We start from the raw sequence: 17,925 nt of genomic DNA, 5'->3' as shown, positions 1-17,925 counted from the left end.
TTCCCCCCTTCCATAATGCTTTGACAACTCTCTCAAAAAAAAAGGATGTGAAACTATATATTGCAATTCATAGGGTATTATTATTCATATAAAGTCTCATTCATGGAACAGTTCAGCAGTATTTCTAATCTTGAGATTTCATTGAGACAGTCCTGGATGTGCAACAGATGAATGAAAAATTTAAAATTTTCTCCCTCTTTTGTGATGCTGTTTTTTCATACATATCAAATAACCAGCTGCATACGAATAAAGATAGTTCTTTCCAAAAAGCAGTTGAACCTTTACCTCACTGCTAATGCAGCAGAAATTTCCTTTGAAAGACGTTATGGTTTGGGTCTTGTCAGAGGATTGCGGAATATGCAACATATGGAATTCACTCACCCAGCTTTTACTTGGGCAAACTTCCCACTGATTCTGGTTAGGCTTCCAGTTTTGCCTGTGATTACAGAAGTTGAAAGGCTTTAAAGAACAGGCCTACAGAATGCACAGCCCGTAGGGTCATATATAGCCTGCAAAGTGAGTGTTTTATTTTGGCATGGTGCCTTGGTGCTGGTCAGCCAAGGAGCTGTGAAGCCTGCTTTTCAACTTCTTGGCTTGGCCTCTGCATAATGTTTTTTGTTTACAAAACTGTTCATCCAGTGGTATCTGAAATGGGATTGGAAGAGAGAGGAGATACAAACCCATAGAAGAAATTTATGTAGTTGGGATTTTAACTTAAAACACACTTCACGCTTTTGTGTAACACTGCATCTGAGACTGATGAGTCGATGCAGAAGGTTGGCAGTGTGGGAGCTCCTGCACGGGAGGCTGTATCCCCCAGCTGTGGCACTCATGAAGGCTTTACTGTAGTTCACAAATGTGGTGTAGCTAAGACATGGAGACACAGGTTTCTCTTTGCACCATTAGTCTAAGTCTATGATGGAGATGAACAATTGGAGCATGGGTTGCGACTTTGCAATGCAGAGCCAGAAAGTGTAAATCCTGCTTTTTATAAAATAGCCTTTATTTTTGAAGTAGCTGGCTTAGATACCAAGGTTCTTCAGACAGCTCTATCAAGTGCTTACTTGATGAGATATACAAGGGAGCATGCACAACCCCTTGACAAGATCAAGCAAGTAAATCAGCAGCCCAAAATTATGTCACATCTGGAGGGTGAACTCTTTCCCATGTTAATTTGTCAGAATCAAAGACAGCTGGAGCAGATGTTTATGCTTTCAGAGGGCTGGCAACAATTCTATAATCTGCTTCCCTATTGCAGATTTTGGGATTTATTTTTTGACAATGCTTTTGTTATGTTGCCCTCTGTCCCAAGATAAAACATCCCAACACATAGCAGCTGCTGTCTGCTCTGAGCCACGCTGGTCACAAACCCAGGTCACCGATTAGAAGTATAAGGGGAGGAGGGAGAAAGATAGAGAGAAACATAAGGAACCTTAGTAACAGTAGGCCAGTAGCAAGGAAAAGGATAACTATGGGGAGGCAGAGGAGAAAACAGAAAAGAATGCACACAAAAGCTAAGAGCAAACTGAGCAACAGGAACAACAGGAAGAAAGCAAGGATAAAAAGGAGAGGGAAGAAGAGAAGTAGGAACAAGAAAGAGTAAGAGAAAAGGGAGAGCATGAATAAAACAAGAAACAAGTGGTCGTGAAATACAATCTGAGCCGTAATTTCTAATACACCAAAAGTTCTTTCTTCAGTGTCGAGGTTAAGAATATAAATAATTTGTGCAGTTGTGCCAGGAGAGGAGGGCAGGAAGATGAGGAGCTGGAGTAGATTTTTCTCACACGTAGCCTCTACTTTTATATTCTATACCCAAAAGCAAAGTCCGGCCAGGCCTCTGAATGTATCAAGACAAATAGATGGGGCCACACCCCACAGCACCATCTATTTCTTTTCTTTCTCTTTAATTTCAACTTTAAGGATCTCTCCTTCTCCTGCTCTGGGGGATGGTGTCATACTAATGATCAGAGACTCCTTACTCGTTGTTCTCTGCATAACTGCAGGCTTAGCGTCTGCCTGTGGCTTTTCCTTTTTAGCAGGGGGTGCAGAGGGGGCTGCAGGTTCCACAGGTTTCTTCTCCTCTTCTTTAGGTTTGGTCTCTGTTTCAGCTTTAGTTTCCTAGAAACAAGAAGTTAAATATTTTCCAATACTGCAAAAGAAGTTCAGGAAGTAGTTCTATTCTGCACATGCCATGGACAGGCACAGCATGACAACTTTATTAATGGTATGCAACACATGTAAACTTCTATTCAGATGCTGAAAATTGGTTTCTAAATGAAAAATGCAATTTCCAAATCAGAATATCAGTATAAAACCTAGAAAACACTTGTGGATATTAAAAATATCTGCTTCTTACTAATATAGGGGGATGAAACAGACCCATTTTGGGGCACAGAACCCTTCCTTGGGTCTTGCCTTCCTTCATGTCCTTAAACTAGTGGAGAAAGAAAGAGCGTTATGCAAACCTTAACATACTTCACACTGCCCCCATTCCTTGGCCAAGCCTATTTGCTAATAAGTTCACAAATGCACACTTAAAAGAGCAGTATTTCTGCTCCAGTCATATTGTTATAGTCATTGATGTGAGCAAAGGGCAAAGTTCTTTATTTTACTCAAATATAACCACAGCTATTTCAGCTATAAAGAAAATAATTCTACCACCTTTGGGTAAATATGTAGAAGTGAGCAGGTTCCTATTAACATTAGCATTTCTCAGAACAAGGTATTATGTGGGAATTATTTTTCATCAGTTAAAACAATAGTTTTCTCATAAGTGCAAGATATTAGAGATGTAATCAGTTTTAGCTGTGCGGGCTACACTTTATATTTTGTCTTCAGGATTTTTACCAGAGATCTGACACTGAGTTGGAAAGTTCACCATATGCCCAAGTCAGCTGGATCAGATTACTGTGTTTGGGTATTTCTGCATTTACTGTTGTTTGCATAAAATTAGAAGATCAGATGCCCTTTAGACCTTTGTAAAATCCATTTATCCTTACTTTCTTAGAGGATTTTTTGTTTGCTTGCTTTTTTTCCATGCTTTTGTTTTCTCTGGTCTGCATAAAGTCCAGGTTCAGAAAGATGGAGCCAAATTTCAGAATTAGTGTTTACAGAGATTAGGAAAAGTGGTTATATCTCAGCTACTGGGAGTTTTTGCTGTTGATTGCAGCAAGGCTGCATTTTCATCTACTCTGTTTGCCCAAGCACTTTGAGTAGATTCTACAATGTTTTCTGTGGCTTTACCTGAGTTTCTTGTTGTTTCTTCAGCTGTAGCAGCTTAGCAAGGCCTTCTCTTCCTTTTCCTCCAAGCATTGCTTTAAACAATTTTGGAGTTTCCTGTTTCTGCCCAAAGAGACTGGCCAAGCCCCGTGGCTGTTGCACTGGTGGTCCTGGGGGAGGTTTCCCCTTCTGCTTCAGCAGCACCCTGGAGAAAGAAGTGGATAAGAATACACAATGGTGCTGTGAAACTGAGTGAAGTTCCTGCAAAGTTGAAATACCACATTTATGGTATTGAAGATCTGATGGCTCTTACTTGGTTCCCAGGTCAAGTGACAAGAGCAAAATGGGAAACAGTAAAGGTTTTGCCCTAGGCTCTGGTAGAGATGGAGGCAACTGTTCAAATCTGGAGTTGCTTACCTATATCCTGGAGTACAAACAAGGGCTGGCTCAAATTAAGGTGTCACAAAAGAGATCAAAGAGAAAGATAAGGAAAGAAGAGGTGTGGAGGGGGATGGGTGCCCCATCCTGAGATGGCAGTCTCTTATCTGGTCTTCTGGATGCAAATCCAGAGAGCATTTGGTGCTCCACCAGGATTCCAGTTGGCACTTTTGGAGGAAATACTTTACCAGACTAACTTCCAGCGTGGCTCATCTCTCATAGGTCAGGTCAGACAGTGGTACTTAGTTTTGGTCCTCTGCAGGAGAAGAAGACACCCTGACAATACAAGCACTACTGCCAGCCTTGTGGCAGACTAGGTTTTCACACTGTTCCATAGCTGCACTGATTTGCAGCCATAATGGCAAGAACTGATAATCAATAATGAGGGTAAAGATTAGATTAAAGATCCAAGATAAATGGGACCAGTAAAAAGCAGAGGGTTCCCATGCTTTCAGTTTCTATTAGATTACTGTACAGGTTTCAAGGCCACTTTTCTATCCTTGCAAAAGCCCTAACTTAAGGTTCTTTGTGAGTGAAGATTATATTTGCAGTCTGAAATATAGTAAATCCCATAATGCTATAATATTCTCCAGCATCTTGTACATTGGGAATTTCAGAAATGAAGGGTTTACTTACTTTTTTTACTTTTTATTTTTTTTTTTAATTTCATTGTCACAAATTATAAAAAGGTATGCTTTAGCAGCTTGCATGCTTTATTATGCAAAAAACATACAGGAGTTATTGGGCAGGTGATAATAGAACAAATTTCTTACTTGAATAAATCCTTTCAGTTTATTTCAAGGATCCCTTTAAGGGTGTCAGATGGCCAAAAAGAACTCTAATGGAAACCTTCCAGGGCAGATCAACTGGTAACTTCATTCCAAAACTGACCATAACCACAATCTTTATGAGAACAGTGTACAAATTTCATCTTTGTGTCTAGTTTTGGCAGAATTTGTGGATGCCTTGACTGGTAAGGAACATGGCCTCCTGCACAGGGCAGGTAGTGCATATCTTTAAAATCAAACAGAATATCTTGGTTTTAGTCTGATACCTAGAGAGGTCTTTGAGCTCAAATGGGAGTGCAGATATAAAAGGTGTATGATTAGCTCCACAGTTTAGAAAGGTTGTCTGGAGGAAGCAGAATTTAATGGATGGGCAGAATATACCTAGGGTGGGCAAGAAAGAGAAGAGGCAGTGTGGGACAGAGACAGGAGTAACAAGGTCATTCTACTTTTAGATAGAAGCTGGAGAAAAGCCAGGAATGATTGATGCTGGGGATCATTGGTCCATGCATTTGTGCCCCTTTTCTACATGTTAATGCTAGTTTTGAAAATTGAGCAGTCAGCCCATTCTCTGTCTGGTTTCCTTGTTCCTCAGGGGCATCGTGATTCTCAAGATACTGATATTTGACTACCTGGGCTGTTACAACAGGATGAATGCAGCCATTTGCTAGCATTTCCAAACAACAAAATGTCTCTCCTTCGCTATATTTAGTCTTTGGGGGAATTTCAAGTCTGTGACCAACCTTCCAACCTTTGATAGCAATTCGAGACAACAGTAAAGACCACTAGGGGTGCTGAAGTATACTAATAATGGCAAACTGTTTCAAATATTTGGATCTTTTACAAGATAGCAAGGTACTCATTTTGTCATAATTTTATGACAAAAACTGACAATACTTTGCCCTTTCAAAGCTGTGAAAATGGTGATCCTAGCAAGCTACAGCCAAAGGAAGGTGAAAAGCAATCTTGGTTTGAAATCCCATTCTGGAATGCTTTTGAAGAAAATGCACAGGTATCTGATTTGTGTAGTTCCATCTTGTCAGGCCTTACTTTCAATCCATTCCTAACTGCTGCTTAAGGTTTTGGAAATGCAGACAAGTCTATGGATGCATTGAAACATATCTCTGTAGAATTAATTGCAAATGTTTTGTTGCATCTTTGAAAACCTATTCCTTAACCAATATCTGTCCTACAGTTTCTTGATAATTTAAGAAGTACTGATATGTGTCCCTGTGTGGGATCTCAGCACCTCAGGACTGAGGTGCCGAGTCACCGAGACCACCCTTGGGGGGCTCGGGAGTCCTGGAATGTTGCCAGAAGTGTCTGGTGGCTGGACTTTGACCCTACACAGGAGACGACACCTGTATGAGGATAGGAGGACTTCACCGGGGTGAATGGCGAAGGGATAAGTTAATTAGAGGGTGAAACACAGGGTTTAGGATTTCTGTACAGGGGGGTTTAGAGAAGTAAGATGGAGGAATTGGGGCGTGTCCTGTCCTTCTTCTTCTTCTTCTTCTCCTCCATCTTCTGTGGTGATGGTGGCACTTTGGGATTGGTCATTACTAAAAGTGCACTGGGCAATAAGGGTGAAAGGTATTGGGGAAAAATGATAAATATTGTATACGCAATTTTGGGTATAAAGATAGGTGACCGCCCGGAGGGGAGGGGAGTGTGCTCATGGCTGGCTGCTGAGCAGACCTCTGTCGGGCCGAAAGAAAATCTTTTAGATAAACAATTAATAAACACAGAGACCGAGAAAAGAACTGAAGTCTCTTCTGGTCCTTTGATACGCGGGCTGCCCCAAGGCCACCCCGGGCCTTTCCAGGCCATCCAGACAGCCGAAAACCGGACATCCCTGTCTCCTATTTTTTTTTTTTCTTGTTACCTTAAATATAATGCATAAGGCAACTACATTCAGGATTTCATTCTACTTACCACATTTCCACAACCCTTGGGATTCCTTCCAAGACCATGCTTTCAACTAGAAACTACCAGGCAAATCTGACCCCTAGCACCAAATGTGTTTACAACTGTTGTTTTCCAAGAAAGGAATGTAAATCGTCTAGAAGTCACAACTGTCCACCTTGCAGCCAAATGGTATGATTTAAAAATTGTTGTTAGGACATACTTTGCTTTCTTCATGAGAAGTTTTTCTGAGTCAGGATAGTTCACCAAAATTTCATTGAGTGTTTTCTTGTCCAGAATGAAAAGATTGGCAAAACCATGAGCCACCACATTGGCAGTCCTTCGATTTCCTCCACCCGCAGCTAGTAGGCTGGAATGAAAATAAACACCATCAGTCACAGTGTTACTTGCCCTAGTGAGGAATCTCTCTGCTGCTGCTTCTCCACGAAAGTCCTTGTAAAGCTCATGGAGCTGGCTGTTCTGTCCAGTGCTCTGTAAAGGCCCTGTGCAGTTGGGATTAGAAATTCCATCTCAGGAAAGCAAATTGTCACTGGAGTTCAGGCATATGTAGATGCTAAGGACTGTGACAAGTTTTGCTAATAGAGATACCCACAGTTCAGACTGCACTTTCTTTAGTTCTTATGTGAACTTGGCATATCCTCAGTTTTATTGCTGAAAATTATTTGCACCAGTAGTAGAGCAGCATTATTTACAGTGAATAAATGATTCTCCCCCAAGGATTTTTTCCCTGAGTGTATAACTTTTGTGGGGCTCATGTTTTCGGTTTTCTCACATACCTCATCTCATGTTAGATGTTGGCAATGAACAATGCAGTTTAGGAAGGTCTTTCAGACTGACAGTTACAAATGTGTCTGCCAGAAAAAGAAGACTATTTTGTTTTGAAGGTAAGACATTAGACCTGTTTAGTTAGCAGCAGTTGGCCAGAGGGGGGACATATAAGAAAGAATTAGATGTACAAATAAAAATAAATTGTTCATCCAGCACCAAGCTATTGAAGAGACTTCACTTGTCAGCTCTGCTGGTAAGTAAGAGAATTTGCATTCTGTCCTTACTATTAAAATTGCTCTATCACTTTATTCAAGATCTACCCCAAAATTTGTTCTTTAAAGATTTCCCAGTGAATTAATATTTTTAGAGAGCATTTAGTATTATCTAAATTTAAAAGTAATTAAAAAAAGATATTCTGAACCCCAGCAAATAGGAATCAATACCCATCAGAAGTAATAATAAAGGATATATATTTGTTTTCATATTAAAGATATTTATAAAGCATATTTCTAAGTATTGAATCGTGTAGTTAATATATTTAATTTATAAAGGATAGTAGGAGACCTCTGCAACTGTGTGTGCAAGGCTAGTTTTACATGCCCACAGTGTGTTTTTCTGCAATTCAAGACAGCAATCAGTACATGGACTGAAGCTGAAAATGCAGTTTATCATCTTCTTTTTAAACAAATTCTCTATGATTCCTCAGATAGAATAAAACTCTTTGCACAATAGGAAAATCTGCTAAAGAAAATTGCAAATACCTTTTGAGCTCTGATGAATCACTTCTCAACAAGTCATTGAACAATCATTTTTAGGCTTTCCTAAGAGAAAGCTCATTTTATCAAGGTAGACAGGGACTAAAGAGATCACCTTTTTCATTATGGTGATGTTGTGAGGTGAATTTTACAAGTAAGGCAGTCTTTGCTCAAACAGAATCATTTTGACTAAGGACAAAGTTATAGTATTTCAACATTCAATCTGGTTTGGTTAGTGGTTAGTGTGTGAAGAGTTACATGACCAAATTTTTTAAAACAGATACGTTTGCCTTGCAAATGGATTCTCGGTAATGCAATATCTATATTAATTACAAAATTTGCTTTTTTTACCTAACAGTTTTTACTCCAGTTTTGAGCGTCAAATGCTCTAATAATAGTAGAAGTTGATAACCTTGGAATTCTTATGGTAGCAAATTAAATTTCAAGCTAAAAAGCTGTCAAAGTGATGACTCAGCTTACCTATTGTTTTTATAGCTGATCTCTGTGGGAAGCTGCTGTTAATAGAAATTGGGGAATGGTTTGTGTTATCAGCGGAACATGCAGGGTTGTGGTGGCTCAGCTGGGCACCTTTGTGCATATGAGGAGAACTGGTAAGTCAGGAAAGGGAAATAAGTCTGGATCTCGCTTCTGATAAGGATGTCATACTCCAAAGGGCAGAGACTATGAAAAATAGCAGCTACTACTTTGAGGGAAATCCTGGACCAAAGTACTGGAAAACATCATCTTTCACAAAACTAAATAGTCCCTGTAGTTTGGATATTTTATATAAAGTTTAAAATTACAAAGCAACTGAAAGCTGATGCTGAGATCAAACATTTAGAGGTCTTCCTGTCAAAAATTTACATAAAATTGAGAAATGTTTTAGTTTTTCCAGAATTAACATTTTCTGATAGGAAAATACCAGTAAATGGATGAATGAGGACATCTGGCTTCAAGTGCAACTTTCTCTGGGCTAGTGAAATGCTTTTATAACTGAATTTCTCTTGTTCTGAATTGTCTTTGCTGACAGGCTCTCATTAAGACCACAATCTGTTTGCTTCTGATTCTGAAATTATTTTACGTCCCCAAACTGATATCTATACAGGAAAATATAGATGTAGCAATGAGGGTAAAATGTTAATTGGAACTCCCATCACTTAATCCCGTTCTGTAATAATTTTCAAGGATGAAATTGTCAAGGGACATGTTTGTTTGTTACTCTTACATTGGCTTTCTAGTATAATTCAGGGAATTTTTGGAAATAAACAGTTTTTATTTTCTTCAATTCCTTTGCTCCTGGAGAATTTTAAGCATCATTGACATACATTTTTAACAGAGTGAGATTAAATAGCAACCATATAAATCATACACCTAATCCATTCAGAAGGAAGCTGACATATTTCTCCAAATAAATCTTGAATTGGAAATCAGAAGGAAATCAACCTGATATCAGGTTATAACCATTATAAAGCGAGAGGAAAACTTGGATGTCCAAGAAAAAGTAGTACATAATCCATTAAAGAATATTCTTTTCCATTTGCCTGTGGTATTCTCTATTCAGAAGACTTTGAAAAAATTTATATAGAAAGGCACAACACAAACTCATTATTTTCTAGCACCTTGCCACTAGGAAGAGCATATCTCTACTGATAAGCTTAGTGCATCGTGTCTGCCAGTTGCTGTGGATTTTTGTCCTTGAGTTTATCCACTGCCTGATGTTTTATATGCAAATTACACGTCTGAATGGGTTTGCTGCTGCAGTAGGTCAGTGATGACTAAAACAAGACTAGAAGTGTAGTGTTATAGCATTGCTGGGGGTTTTGCTGGCCGTATTGGCAATTGTGTAAAGAGTAACACGTACAGGGAAATGAATCTTTAAAGGCCGTTCTGTGGTTCTCTCATGGAAACAAGCCCTCACTTGTGTTAGATCAAAAGTGTAAAAATCACTTCCTTGTTTTGAAACCAACAGTTATCATTTCTCAGTTTAAAATACAAAGTTCTCACTTCAAATACCAGACAAATAATTGAGAACCATGTGTGTGTTACATATGGGGGCTGCTTTAGCTTTTCTTCTGTCTTTTCATTAGTCAGCCCTTATTGATGAGTTCATTCTCAGTCTTTCTGCATAACTTACAATACAGCCTTTTGTTTGGAGGCTTTGCTCAGGTAATCATATTGTAACACAGAGAAATACCTCCCATATAACCTTCTCCAAGAACTAATATAATTTCACTTTCCCACTTAATGAACAAGTTCTGTAACAGAGATATATCAGGTGTTTTCCACTTGAGGTCTGAGCAAGTTCTGTACTCACATCACTGGATAAACAGGAATGTTTCCCCTACTGCAAAGGGAGACACACCTAGAGGACAAATGTAAACCTGGACCAGAGCTGATTATTGCTTTTCAAAAGGCAGATTAAAGCTACCAGCAAGAGCATTAACAATAACAGGAAGGCATCTGGAAGAAACCAAGGATCCATTTTATCACATGCAGCAGCACATTTATTTTATTACTTTTCCTTGGGCCATCCCCAGCAGAGGGATGCAGTGCCTAAAAATTAGCACTTGATTGGCTAACTGGGGAACTTAGCACATATGAGTTAATGGATTTTGCATAGAAAGTACATGCAGAATATAAAAACCATTTGTAGCCACCAGCAAAAAAAATCTCATCCAGATAAATTCTGACAAAAAACTCTGGTCTATCCACCTTTTTTCTTGTCTTGTATGCTTTTAAATAAATACTTTTTCAATTTGGGTTGTCTGATTTTCAGCAATTTAATCAGCTCTTAAATTAACTGTTTTAATTACTATTTTAGATTTCTGTATCTATTTTGTTGAAGATTAATTTTTATCTTTGCCATCTGTCATTTAATGGCATCTAGTCTTATTATACAGACAATAAAATACATTTGGTCCTCCTGTATTGCAGACAATATAACAGAGAGATGTGTTAAATCTTTAAAATGTAAAAGAAGAAATTTATCTCCATATCCCTGTGTGCATTGATCACAACACTGGTCTCAGATCTTACTCTTTTAATCACTGGTGCTTCACTTAGATTTTCCTTGACTTACATCCATCTCCTTGCTCAGTGTCCTCTTTGTTGATCCTACCCACTTTCTAGCCTCCCCACTGTCACACTTACCACAGAGAAGTTAAATAACCACTGATTATTTGACAAGCTCTAAAAAAAATACTCAAAACTGTGAAGGACCTACCTGATCTCCCCAAATACAGCTCCCGCTCTTAGAGTAACCAGGACTTTGGTACCATCAGGGCCTCCAAGGACTTGAACTTCACCCTGTTTGATGATGTACATCTCTCTGCCAATCTCTCCCTGGGTACACAAACACATAAAGAGCCCATGTTTTAGCAATGGTTTTTGTTACTAGAATCATATTACAGGTTCTTCTTTAAATATCTTTCTACTCTCTCATGAGCAGAGGGTATACCACTATTATGAGGCAAAGCAGCAATTTAGTTTTAAAAGTGAAAAAGCGGCAGCAACAGAGCCAGGACTGAAAATGAAGGGACTTGCACTTCCTGTCTCTTCACTTGGTGCTCCAAGCATGCATGCAGCACCTCCTTGGTGAATAGGGTGAGACTGACACACATCCAGGGGGAAGGTGGCTCCAACATTCCCTACTTCATGTTGCAGCATTAATAAGATTGCTATGGTTGCTGGTCACTTGTATAGTAGACTTATACAAGTGAGAGGCCTTTTAGCTCTGAATCAAGCTGTAATAAGTTGATAGTTCAATTTCTCATAACTTGTTATTGTTAAGAACTGTTTGCATCGGACTGCAGTACCAAGGCATTGAATCTGTTGCTGTCCTTTATTCCCTCTGTTGTGTCAGAGTCCCAGCTGTAGTCTAAGATCTTTTTATGCTGTGCACTGTATGAGCAAACACACCAAACTGCTCTTCCACGCTTCTTAGCCAACAGCAATTCTGGGATTGGTCTTTGAAGGGACACACTTGATCCTTCAGTGTATTCACAAATGTTTAACTTCAGCACAGTGGAGTCAGTGGAGCTAGCCCCATGCTCTGGGGCAGGATTGTATGCTTAACTCTGTGAGAGAGCAGGACCTTAGTGGACAAGTTGGACCAGAACTGCTAAAGACAAGTTAAGGGGTTCTGATGGTCACTTGTGTAGGTGGTGACACCTGTGGTCACTTGCCAGGGCAGTACTAGCACAAATCCCCCCAAGCTTTGATTGCATCTGACTTTGGCCTCTGTTTACACACCTCCTGGAAAGAGATATGGGCTCCCTGGTCGGAAGCTGAGATATTTACCTGTGAGCTATCTGTCTGGCCAGGTTTAAGCCAAAAAGCTGAGACAAGATAAACATCTTTGCTAAGAGACAGTGTGACAGCATTCAGCTGGAAACCTGGCTCAGAGCTGTGAGTGAAGGCAGAGCAGATCCTGCTGGAAGGAGCTCTATGGGATGCAGTGTATTTTCTAACATTCTTAAATAATTCTATCTAAGTGTGTCTGAGTACACAATTGAAGCACAGGCAAAGCATCATAGACTGAGACCTGTAGGCTGGGTTTGTATGCATAGAAGTATAGAAACATTATTTTTGATCAATTTTAAATATTGAAATTTCACGAGGTATCATTAGATAAACCATATTTACATTAAATACTTTCCCATATTACTATAATTTCATGGTTGGTAATATAAGTAATAAAATTCATATTGTCTTGTTCTAGATTGAAATTTGAGAGCATATTTGTTGTTATTACACAGAGTAGCTTAATTAATTTTATGCTTTCTAATTCAGTCAGGATTAAGTTTATTTAAAGGACATTGTTGACCGATATCTGAACTCTTTTTCTAAAACACATAATATAATTCTTATTTGAATAAAACAAGAATTCTCACCTTTTTGCAGACAAAGTCACCAGGTAAATATACAATGGATTTCAACCTTAGCAGCATGTCATATATCATCTGGGTATCACAGCCCTGTTAAAATAGAGTTGATCACTCTTCTAATTCAGTATTAAAAGTGATTATTAGTGCCTCAAAAGCCAACAATACAGGAATAACCCAGGAATTCCATAACTGGAATGCAAACTCAAAACATCATGAAGATCAGCTACTAGAGCTGAGAAAGGACTGAAAGTGTTGTTATTTCAAATACTGATGAAGTTGTCTATGGGTTGGACATATTTCCATTTTTTAATAAAGTGAAGATTTTCTGAGGAAGCTCAGTTAGTGTTATGTTCAGAGCTTTATGTGTCTTTTATGAGGATGTTATGGGATTTTTTTTAAACTGGTCCAGGGGAAAACAAGAGATTCTGTCAAATGCTTATATGAATCTATGAATTCTATGTCTTCAGCAGATGTAGAAAAAATGCACAGCCATGTAATTCTTATATAGGTATATCAAGTGATTTCTTACAAATATCCTTATAAGAAAATTTTCTGTGTGTACTTCTAAAAACTCAAGGTCTCCTTGCTTTTTTTCCAGAATACAAATTTTGAACTACCATGGTAAGTAAAGAGAAAACTCCTTTGCACAAAATCTGACTATGATGCAGCTTTCTCTACACCTTTGTTACATTGCCAGAACACTGAATGTGGGTGATCTCTGAGGCAGACCTGGGTGGCCACAGCAAGGTGGCTGTGTCAAAAATTAGATTATTCTCTGATGTTGAGATGAATTGTACTCTTAACTTACTCACAGTCTGATCATGCCATCAGCTACAGGATGTGGTCATAACAGGACTTTGTTCTAATCTCATTTGTTTCTTTCAAGATCACTGCCTCAACACAAAAGAAATCCAAATGCAGGCACTTGGGTTTGTTCTGACGTCTCCATTCCTGAGACATATCTTTGACTTATTTTGCCTTGCCTACTAACAAACGTACTTAAGATTTGCAAGATGCACAAAATAAGGTTTCTGTATGGAATACCACACATTTCTGCATTCTCTTGTAAAACTACTTGCTTTGAATAAGTCCACTTTGTTGACAATGGCAAAGTTCACATCAATTGCAACAGCTAAGTGCATTTTCGTTGGCATCTGCTCCAGTAATTCTGATTCGTCTGGGAAAAAAAAAAAAGATAAATTAAGGAATGTCCACAAAAATTAGCAAAAAATAACTTAATGGAGTTATTCTAACACTTATGAGTTCAAGTGAGGAAGAAACTAATATGCTTTTAATAAATCTTGTCTAAAATTATTACCAAAACATTGTATTAATGAACAGAGTTTGTAGAGTAATAAGAATCTTATTTCTTTGTAGTTTCTTTCTTTTCCAAAGTAAGTTGAGCTGCCTCCTCTCTCTTCCCACATGCAATTCAGAAAAGGAGAAATTGGAATTTCACCCTGTACCTATATCTGTACAACCACTCTCACTGAGACATGCTAAGTAACTGGAAATCCTCACCCAGCATTCCCTGAGAGTCCCATGTGTATTCATACCACGTTCGAACACGATTCTGCACCAATTTTGGAATGGAATAGGTGTTCATATAGGAGACAGTGTTGTCCACACAGGAACGAAAGTAGTTCTGCCCTGCTGTTGCTGCTCCAATTACGTCTCTCATCTGCAAACATCAATAGTTGTTACCACACTTTTCAGAAAAAATAGCCTTGATTTTATTTTGTCAGGAACTTATGAAATATAATACTTTTTTCAAAAAATTATGCATTCGGCTGCATGTTTTGAATAGGTGCTTCATCTGCTTTTTCAGAAACATTAGATTTAATCTGATTGTCTGATTGTAACATGATTTTAGAGGAATTGTTTCTGGGTTTTAGCTTATTCTTCTGTCTTGCAGTGTTGGACATGGATGAAAATGATAGATAATACTTTTCTTAAAAATCCATAGTAAATCTACTCTGTATTTGGCATGCAATGCGACTTAGAAGCAAAGGAAACTGGGCTGAATTTCTGTAATAGCATCATGTGACACCACTAAAACTAAGATTGTGCCACTGTTAAATAGCTGAGATCAGTCCCAAGCTCTGAGAGCTGAAAGGTGACCTTGAAGTTTTTTGCACAGGAACATCATTTAACATTTCAACTCAATTGTGATTCAGTTTTTAGAAAGTGGATGTGTTAATGTTCATAGATGTTCCTTCTTCAAAAGAATAAGTATTCAGATGTGATTTTAGTGGAATGGCCTCATGTGGCAGCTGCCAAGGATTAATGTGCCATGGGCTCAATTTTGCACTTTATTACAGAGATGCAATTGATTGTAATGGGAATAAGAATTTTTAGGCAAGTGTGCTAAAGCACAAATAACTCAATAATTTTAAGGGTTCTTTGTAAACAGGAGTTATAACCAACAAACTGCAATGAAGCAGCTTGTGTGTTTGAGACTACAAATTGAGACTACACTGAGTTTGAGACTACAAATGACTACACTGGTCACAAAAAGTCATCTGTAGAGTCTTCTTGGGGAAATGAGGCCTTCATTGATAGCTACAACAATTCAGGGAAAAGTTATAAATATGCAAGCTCCAAAGCTTAATTCTATATACTTGAATTCAGTTGTTTTCCAGAAGAAATATTTTATATGTATGTACTGTTTTATTTTTGGCAATTCTGGCTTATGGGAATTTTAAATCCTGTAAGGAAGAGTCTCTTCAGTGACAGTGACCCCTTCTTGCAGTTCTGAAGAGCAAGACACATATGCAATCTCTAGCTGCTTGATTGAACTTTTCAAATACTGTATTCAAAACAAGAATTACATTTCAGTTCTAATTTAGGTTTTTTTTTTTATAATTTTATAACAGGCATGGAGAAATCAAGAAGTCTGGAATGGTTTCTACAGAAACTGATAACGCACAGCCTCACTCAGAAACCTCAGCATTTATTTTTCTGTAGGCAATGTGTTTTAAAACCCATGATCTAAAGCCCAAGTTTAATAGTTACAAACCAGAAATATTTCAATTATGTTCATTTGGAAATATAACTGATTTGCTGTGCTGTGGGATTTTTTATTTCCCTCCTGCCAAATGGGAAGCAAGAGAAATGAAAACCAGTTAATTTTCAGGTTGACAAATATATTGTAATTTGTGGAAGAGATCAGAGTGCTAGTTTGACAAAAATAATGGGATTTCCATTAACAGAATCCTATTGGTAGTAGTACTGAGCATGACTTACTCAACAATCACAATTTTTATTTCAGATTTAACAGTATAATGCAAATGTCAAGGATTTGTCTCTTTGGCTGTGAGTAAGGAAAAAAAAAAAGAATTATACATAGTTTCAAGAGTCATCTGTGTCCGGCAGAGTCTTGGCTTTTAATCAGCTTGTGTGCAAAAGAGCTGCAAGACAGGGAACTTATTGAACACGTGTATTTATCAGAAACATAAGTTTAACATTAAAAAATTTTGACATTAAATAAGTCTGACATTATAAAAATAATGTTTGACGTTAAAATAGAGGACAGAAATGAAACTTTTTCTCAGAACTTAAGTCCATTAAATTGAATATATTATCACTACATTACAGTAATTTGAATCTAACTTGTTATTGATTTTTTTATGTACCTGACCAATCAAGCTGGAGAAGACAAAGACACCCATGAAATAATTCAGCAGCTGAAAAATGATCTCAAACAGCGTTTGTGGCTCTGCAAGGCCACCGATGGTGATTAAGCTCCGAACTGCCCAGTAGTAACACCTCAGGTACCTGTGGATACAAACAGCATTTTTGTTATGTGCTTGAAGTTGAGCATATGCTTAACTGACCTGGCCTGAGTTGGGCCTTTCAGTGATGCTTTTCAGTCCAGAAGACTTTCAGCATTTTATAAAGGGTTGTGAATTTATAAATGATACAATTACATAGGCCAGGTTGAGTTAATATCCTCACTCACAGCAAAATAAAAATATATGGGGCATGCACCTATAATTTACTGTTCTCTAGTAATTCTAGGTAGCATTAAAGAAGATTTGTGTACAAAATAGCCAAGATGGACATTACAGTGTTAGAATGCTACCAGTGAAGATGGTCAAAAGCAATGTAAAAGCGTGGGAGACTTCCCAGAATCTCTCTGTAGCAGCATAACAGGTGCTCAAACACCTGAAGGTCCCTTTCTTTAGTGTGAGGACACCAGTGTAAAGCCCTATGGTGGGAATGACAAATGCAATACCATTCTTCTTGTGTCCATTTTTACTCCATTTGTTGTGCTGGTGTTCTTCCCACTCTGCTTCTGAGCACCCTTCATTGGCTCAGCCTCTGGGTTATGCCTAAAAAGTTTTATATTTCCACAAGCTGTGTGTTAATTCAGCTTCTCCAAACCACTAATTCAGCACTGAAAGGTTGACTCCTCTGTTAATATCTCCTAGCTGCTCATCTCCACAACTCCTTTTGCCACCTTAACAAAATCTTTCATGCCTTTTTCACTACAGAGCCTTTTGCCTTCAAGTTGTGTATTTCTACTACAAGTTTATGAAAGGAGCAAAGGACCTGGACAGAATGCTTTAAAAAAGTGTCTTGGCATCTCTAAAATTCTGGTTTAAATCACTTTCTAGAACATAGTAACTGCAAGCAATGCAGCACTGCAGTGGGGAATAACTAGTTCAAATCATTGTTGTGAGAATGGTATAATTTCCTTCTTTTCTGAGCAAACAATTGACTGGTTTAGATATATTTTTAAAAGCCTGCTATTAATTAGAATGTGACTTCCCAAGTTTCTGGATAATCAGATTTCATCTTTGCTGATGATTAGGAATGGAGCTTCATTTTCCTTAATTATAAAGTGGTATTTTCTATTACTTTAGCTGTGACTACTGCTTCTGAAGCAATGATGATTCCTTATGTGTGTTGAATTTTATTGCATTTTAAATAATAATTAAAAAAAACCCCAAAAAACCCCCTCATCCCCAGCACTAAGACACAGAAGAAATACTTTAGGAGATAAGTTTGTTTTGAAATAGAAAGTCTCATGTGCCTTTTCTCACGCCTGCTCTGAACCTGAGGACACCTGGTCTGCTTGCAGACATTAGGTCTATTTCAGACTTCTCTCTTTATAAGGTATGAACTCCACTATAATAACAGGTC

The 17,925-nt window shown here is 38.1% G+C and overlaps 1 protein-coding gene across 1 annotated transcript in view; it reads right to left on the bottom strand.

The window, feature by feature from the left end:
- Positions 1 to 1,036: 1,036 nt before the first annotated feature.
- CNGB3 (cyclic nucleotide gated channel subunit beta 3) overlaps positions 1,037 to 17,925 on the bottom strand; it is a 62,086-nt gene continuing 45,197 nt past the window's right edge. Inside the window, exons 11-18 of the mRNA XM_074555450.1 lie at positions 16,413 to 16,554; positions 14,299 to 14,458; positions 13,857 to 13,954; positions 12,784 to 12,867; positions 11,115 to 11,233; positions 6,571 to 6,717; positions 3,244 to 3,424; positions 1,037 to 2,118 (exon numbers count right to left, since the gene is read on the bottom strand). Coding sequence (XP_074411551.1) covers positions 1,885 to 2,118; positions 3,244 to 3,424; positions 6,571 to 6,717; positions 11,115 to 11,233; positions 12,784 to 12,867; positions 13,857 to 13,954; positions 14,299 to 14,458; positions 16,413 to 16,554 — 1,165 coding nt within the window. The 3' untranslated portion in view covers positions 1,037 to 1,884. The remainder of the gene's footprint in view (positions 2,119 to 3,243; positions 3,425 to 6,570; positions 6,718 to 11,114; positions 11,234 to 12,783; positions 12,868 to 13,856; positions 13,955 to 14,298; positions 14,459 to 16,412; positions 16,555 to 17,925) is intronic.

This window comes from Zonotrichia albicollis, chromosome 1, assembly GCF_047830755.1.
Source record: "Zonotrichia albicollis isolate bZonAlb1 chromosome 1, bZonAlb1.hap1, whole genome shotgun sequence".
Lineage (NCBI taxonomy): Eukaryota > Metazoa > Chordata > Aves > Passeriformes > Passerellidae > Zonotrichia > Zonotrichia albicollis.
The sequence above is the reverse complement of the archived record's forward strand: the minus strand, read 5'-3'. Positions and strand labels throughout refer to the sequence as shown.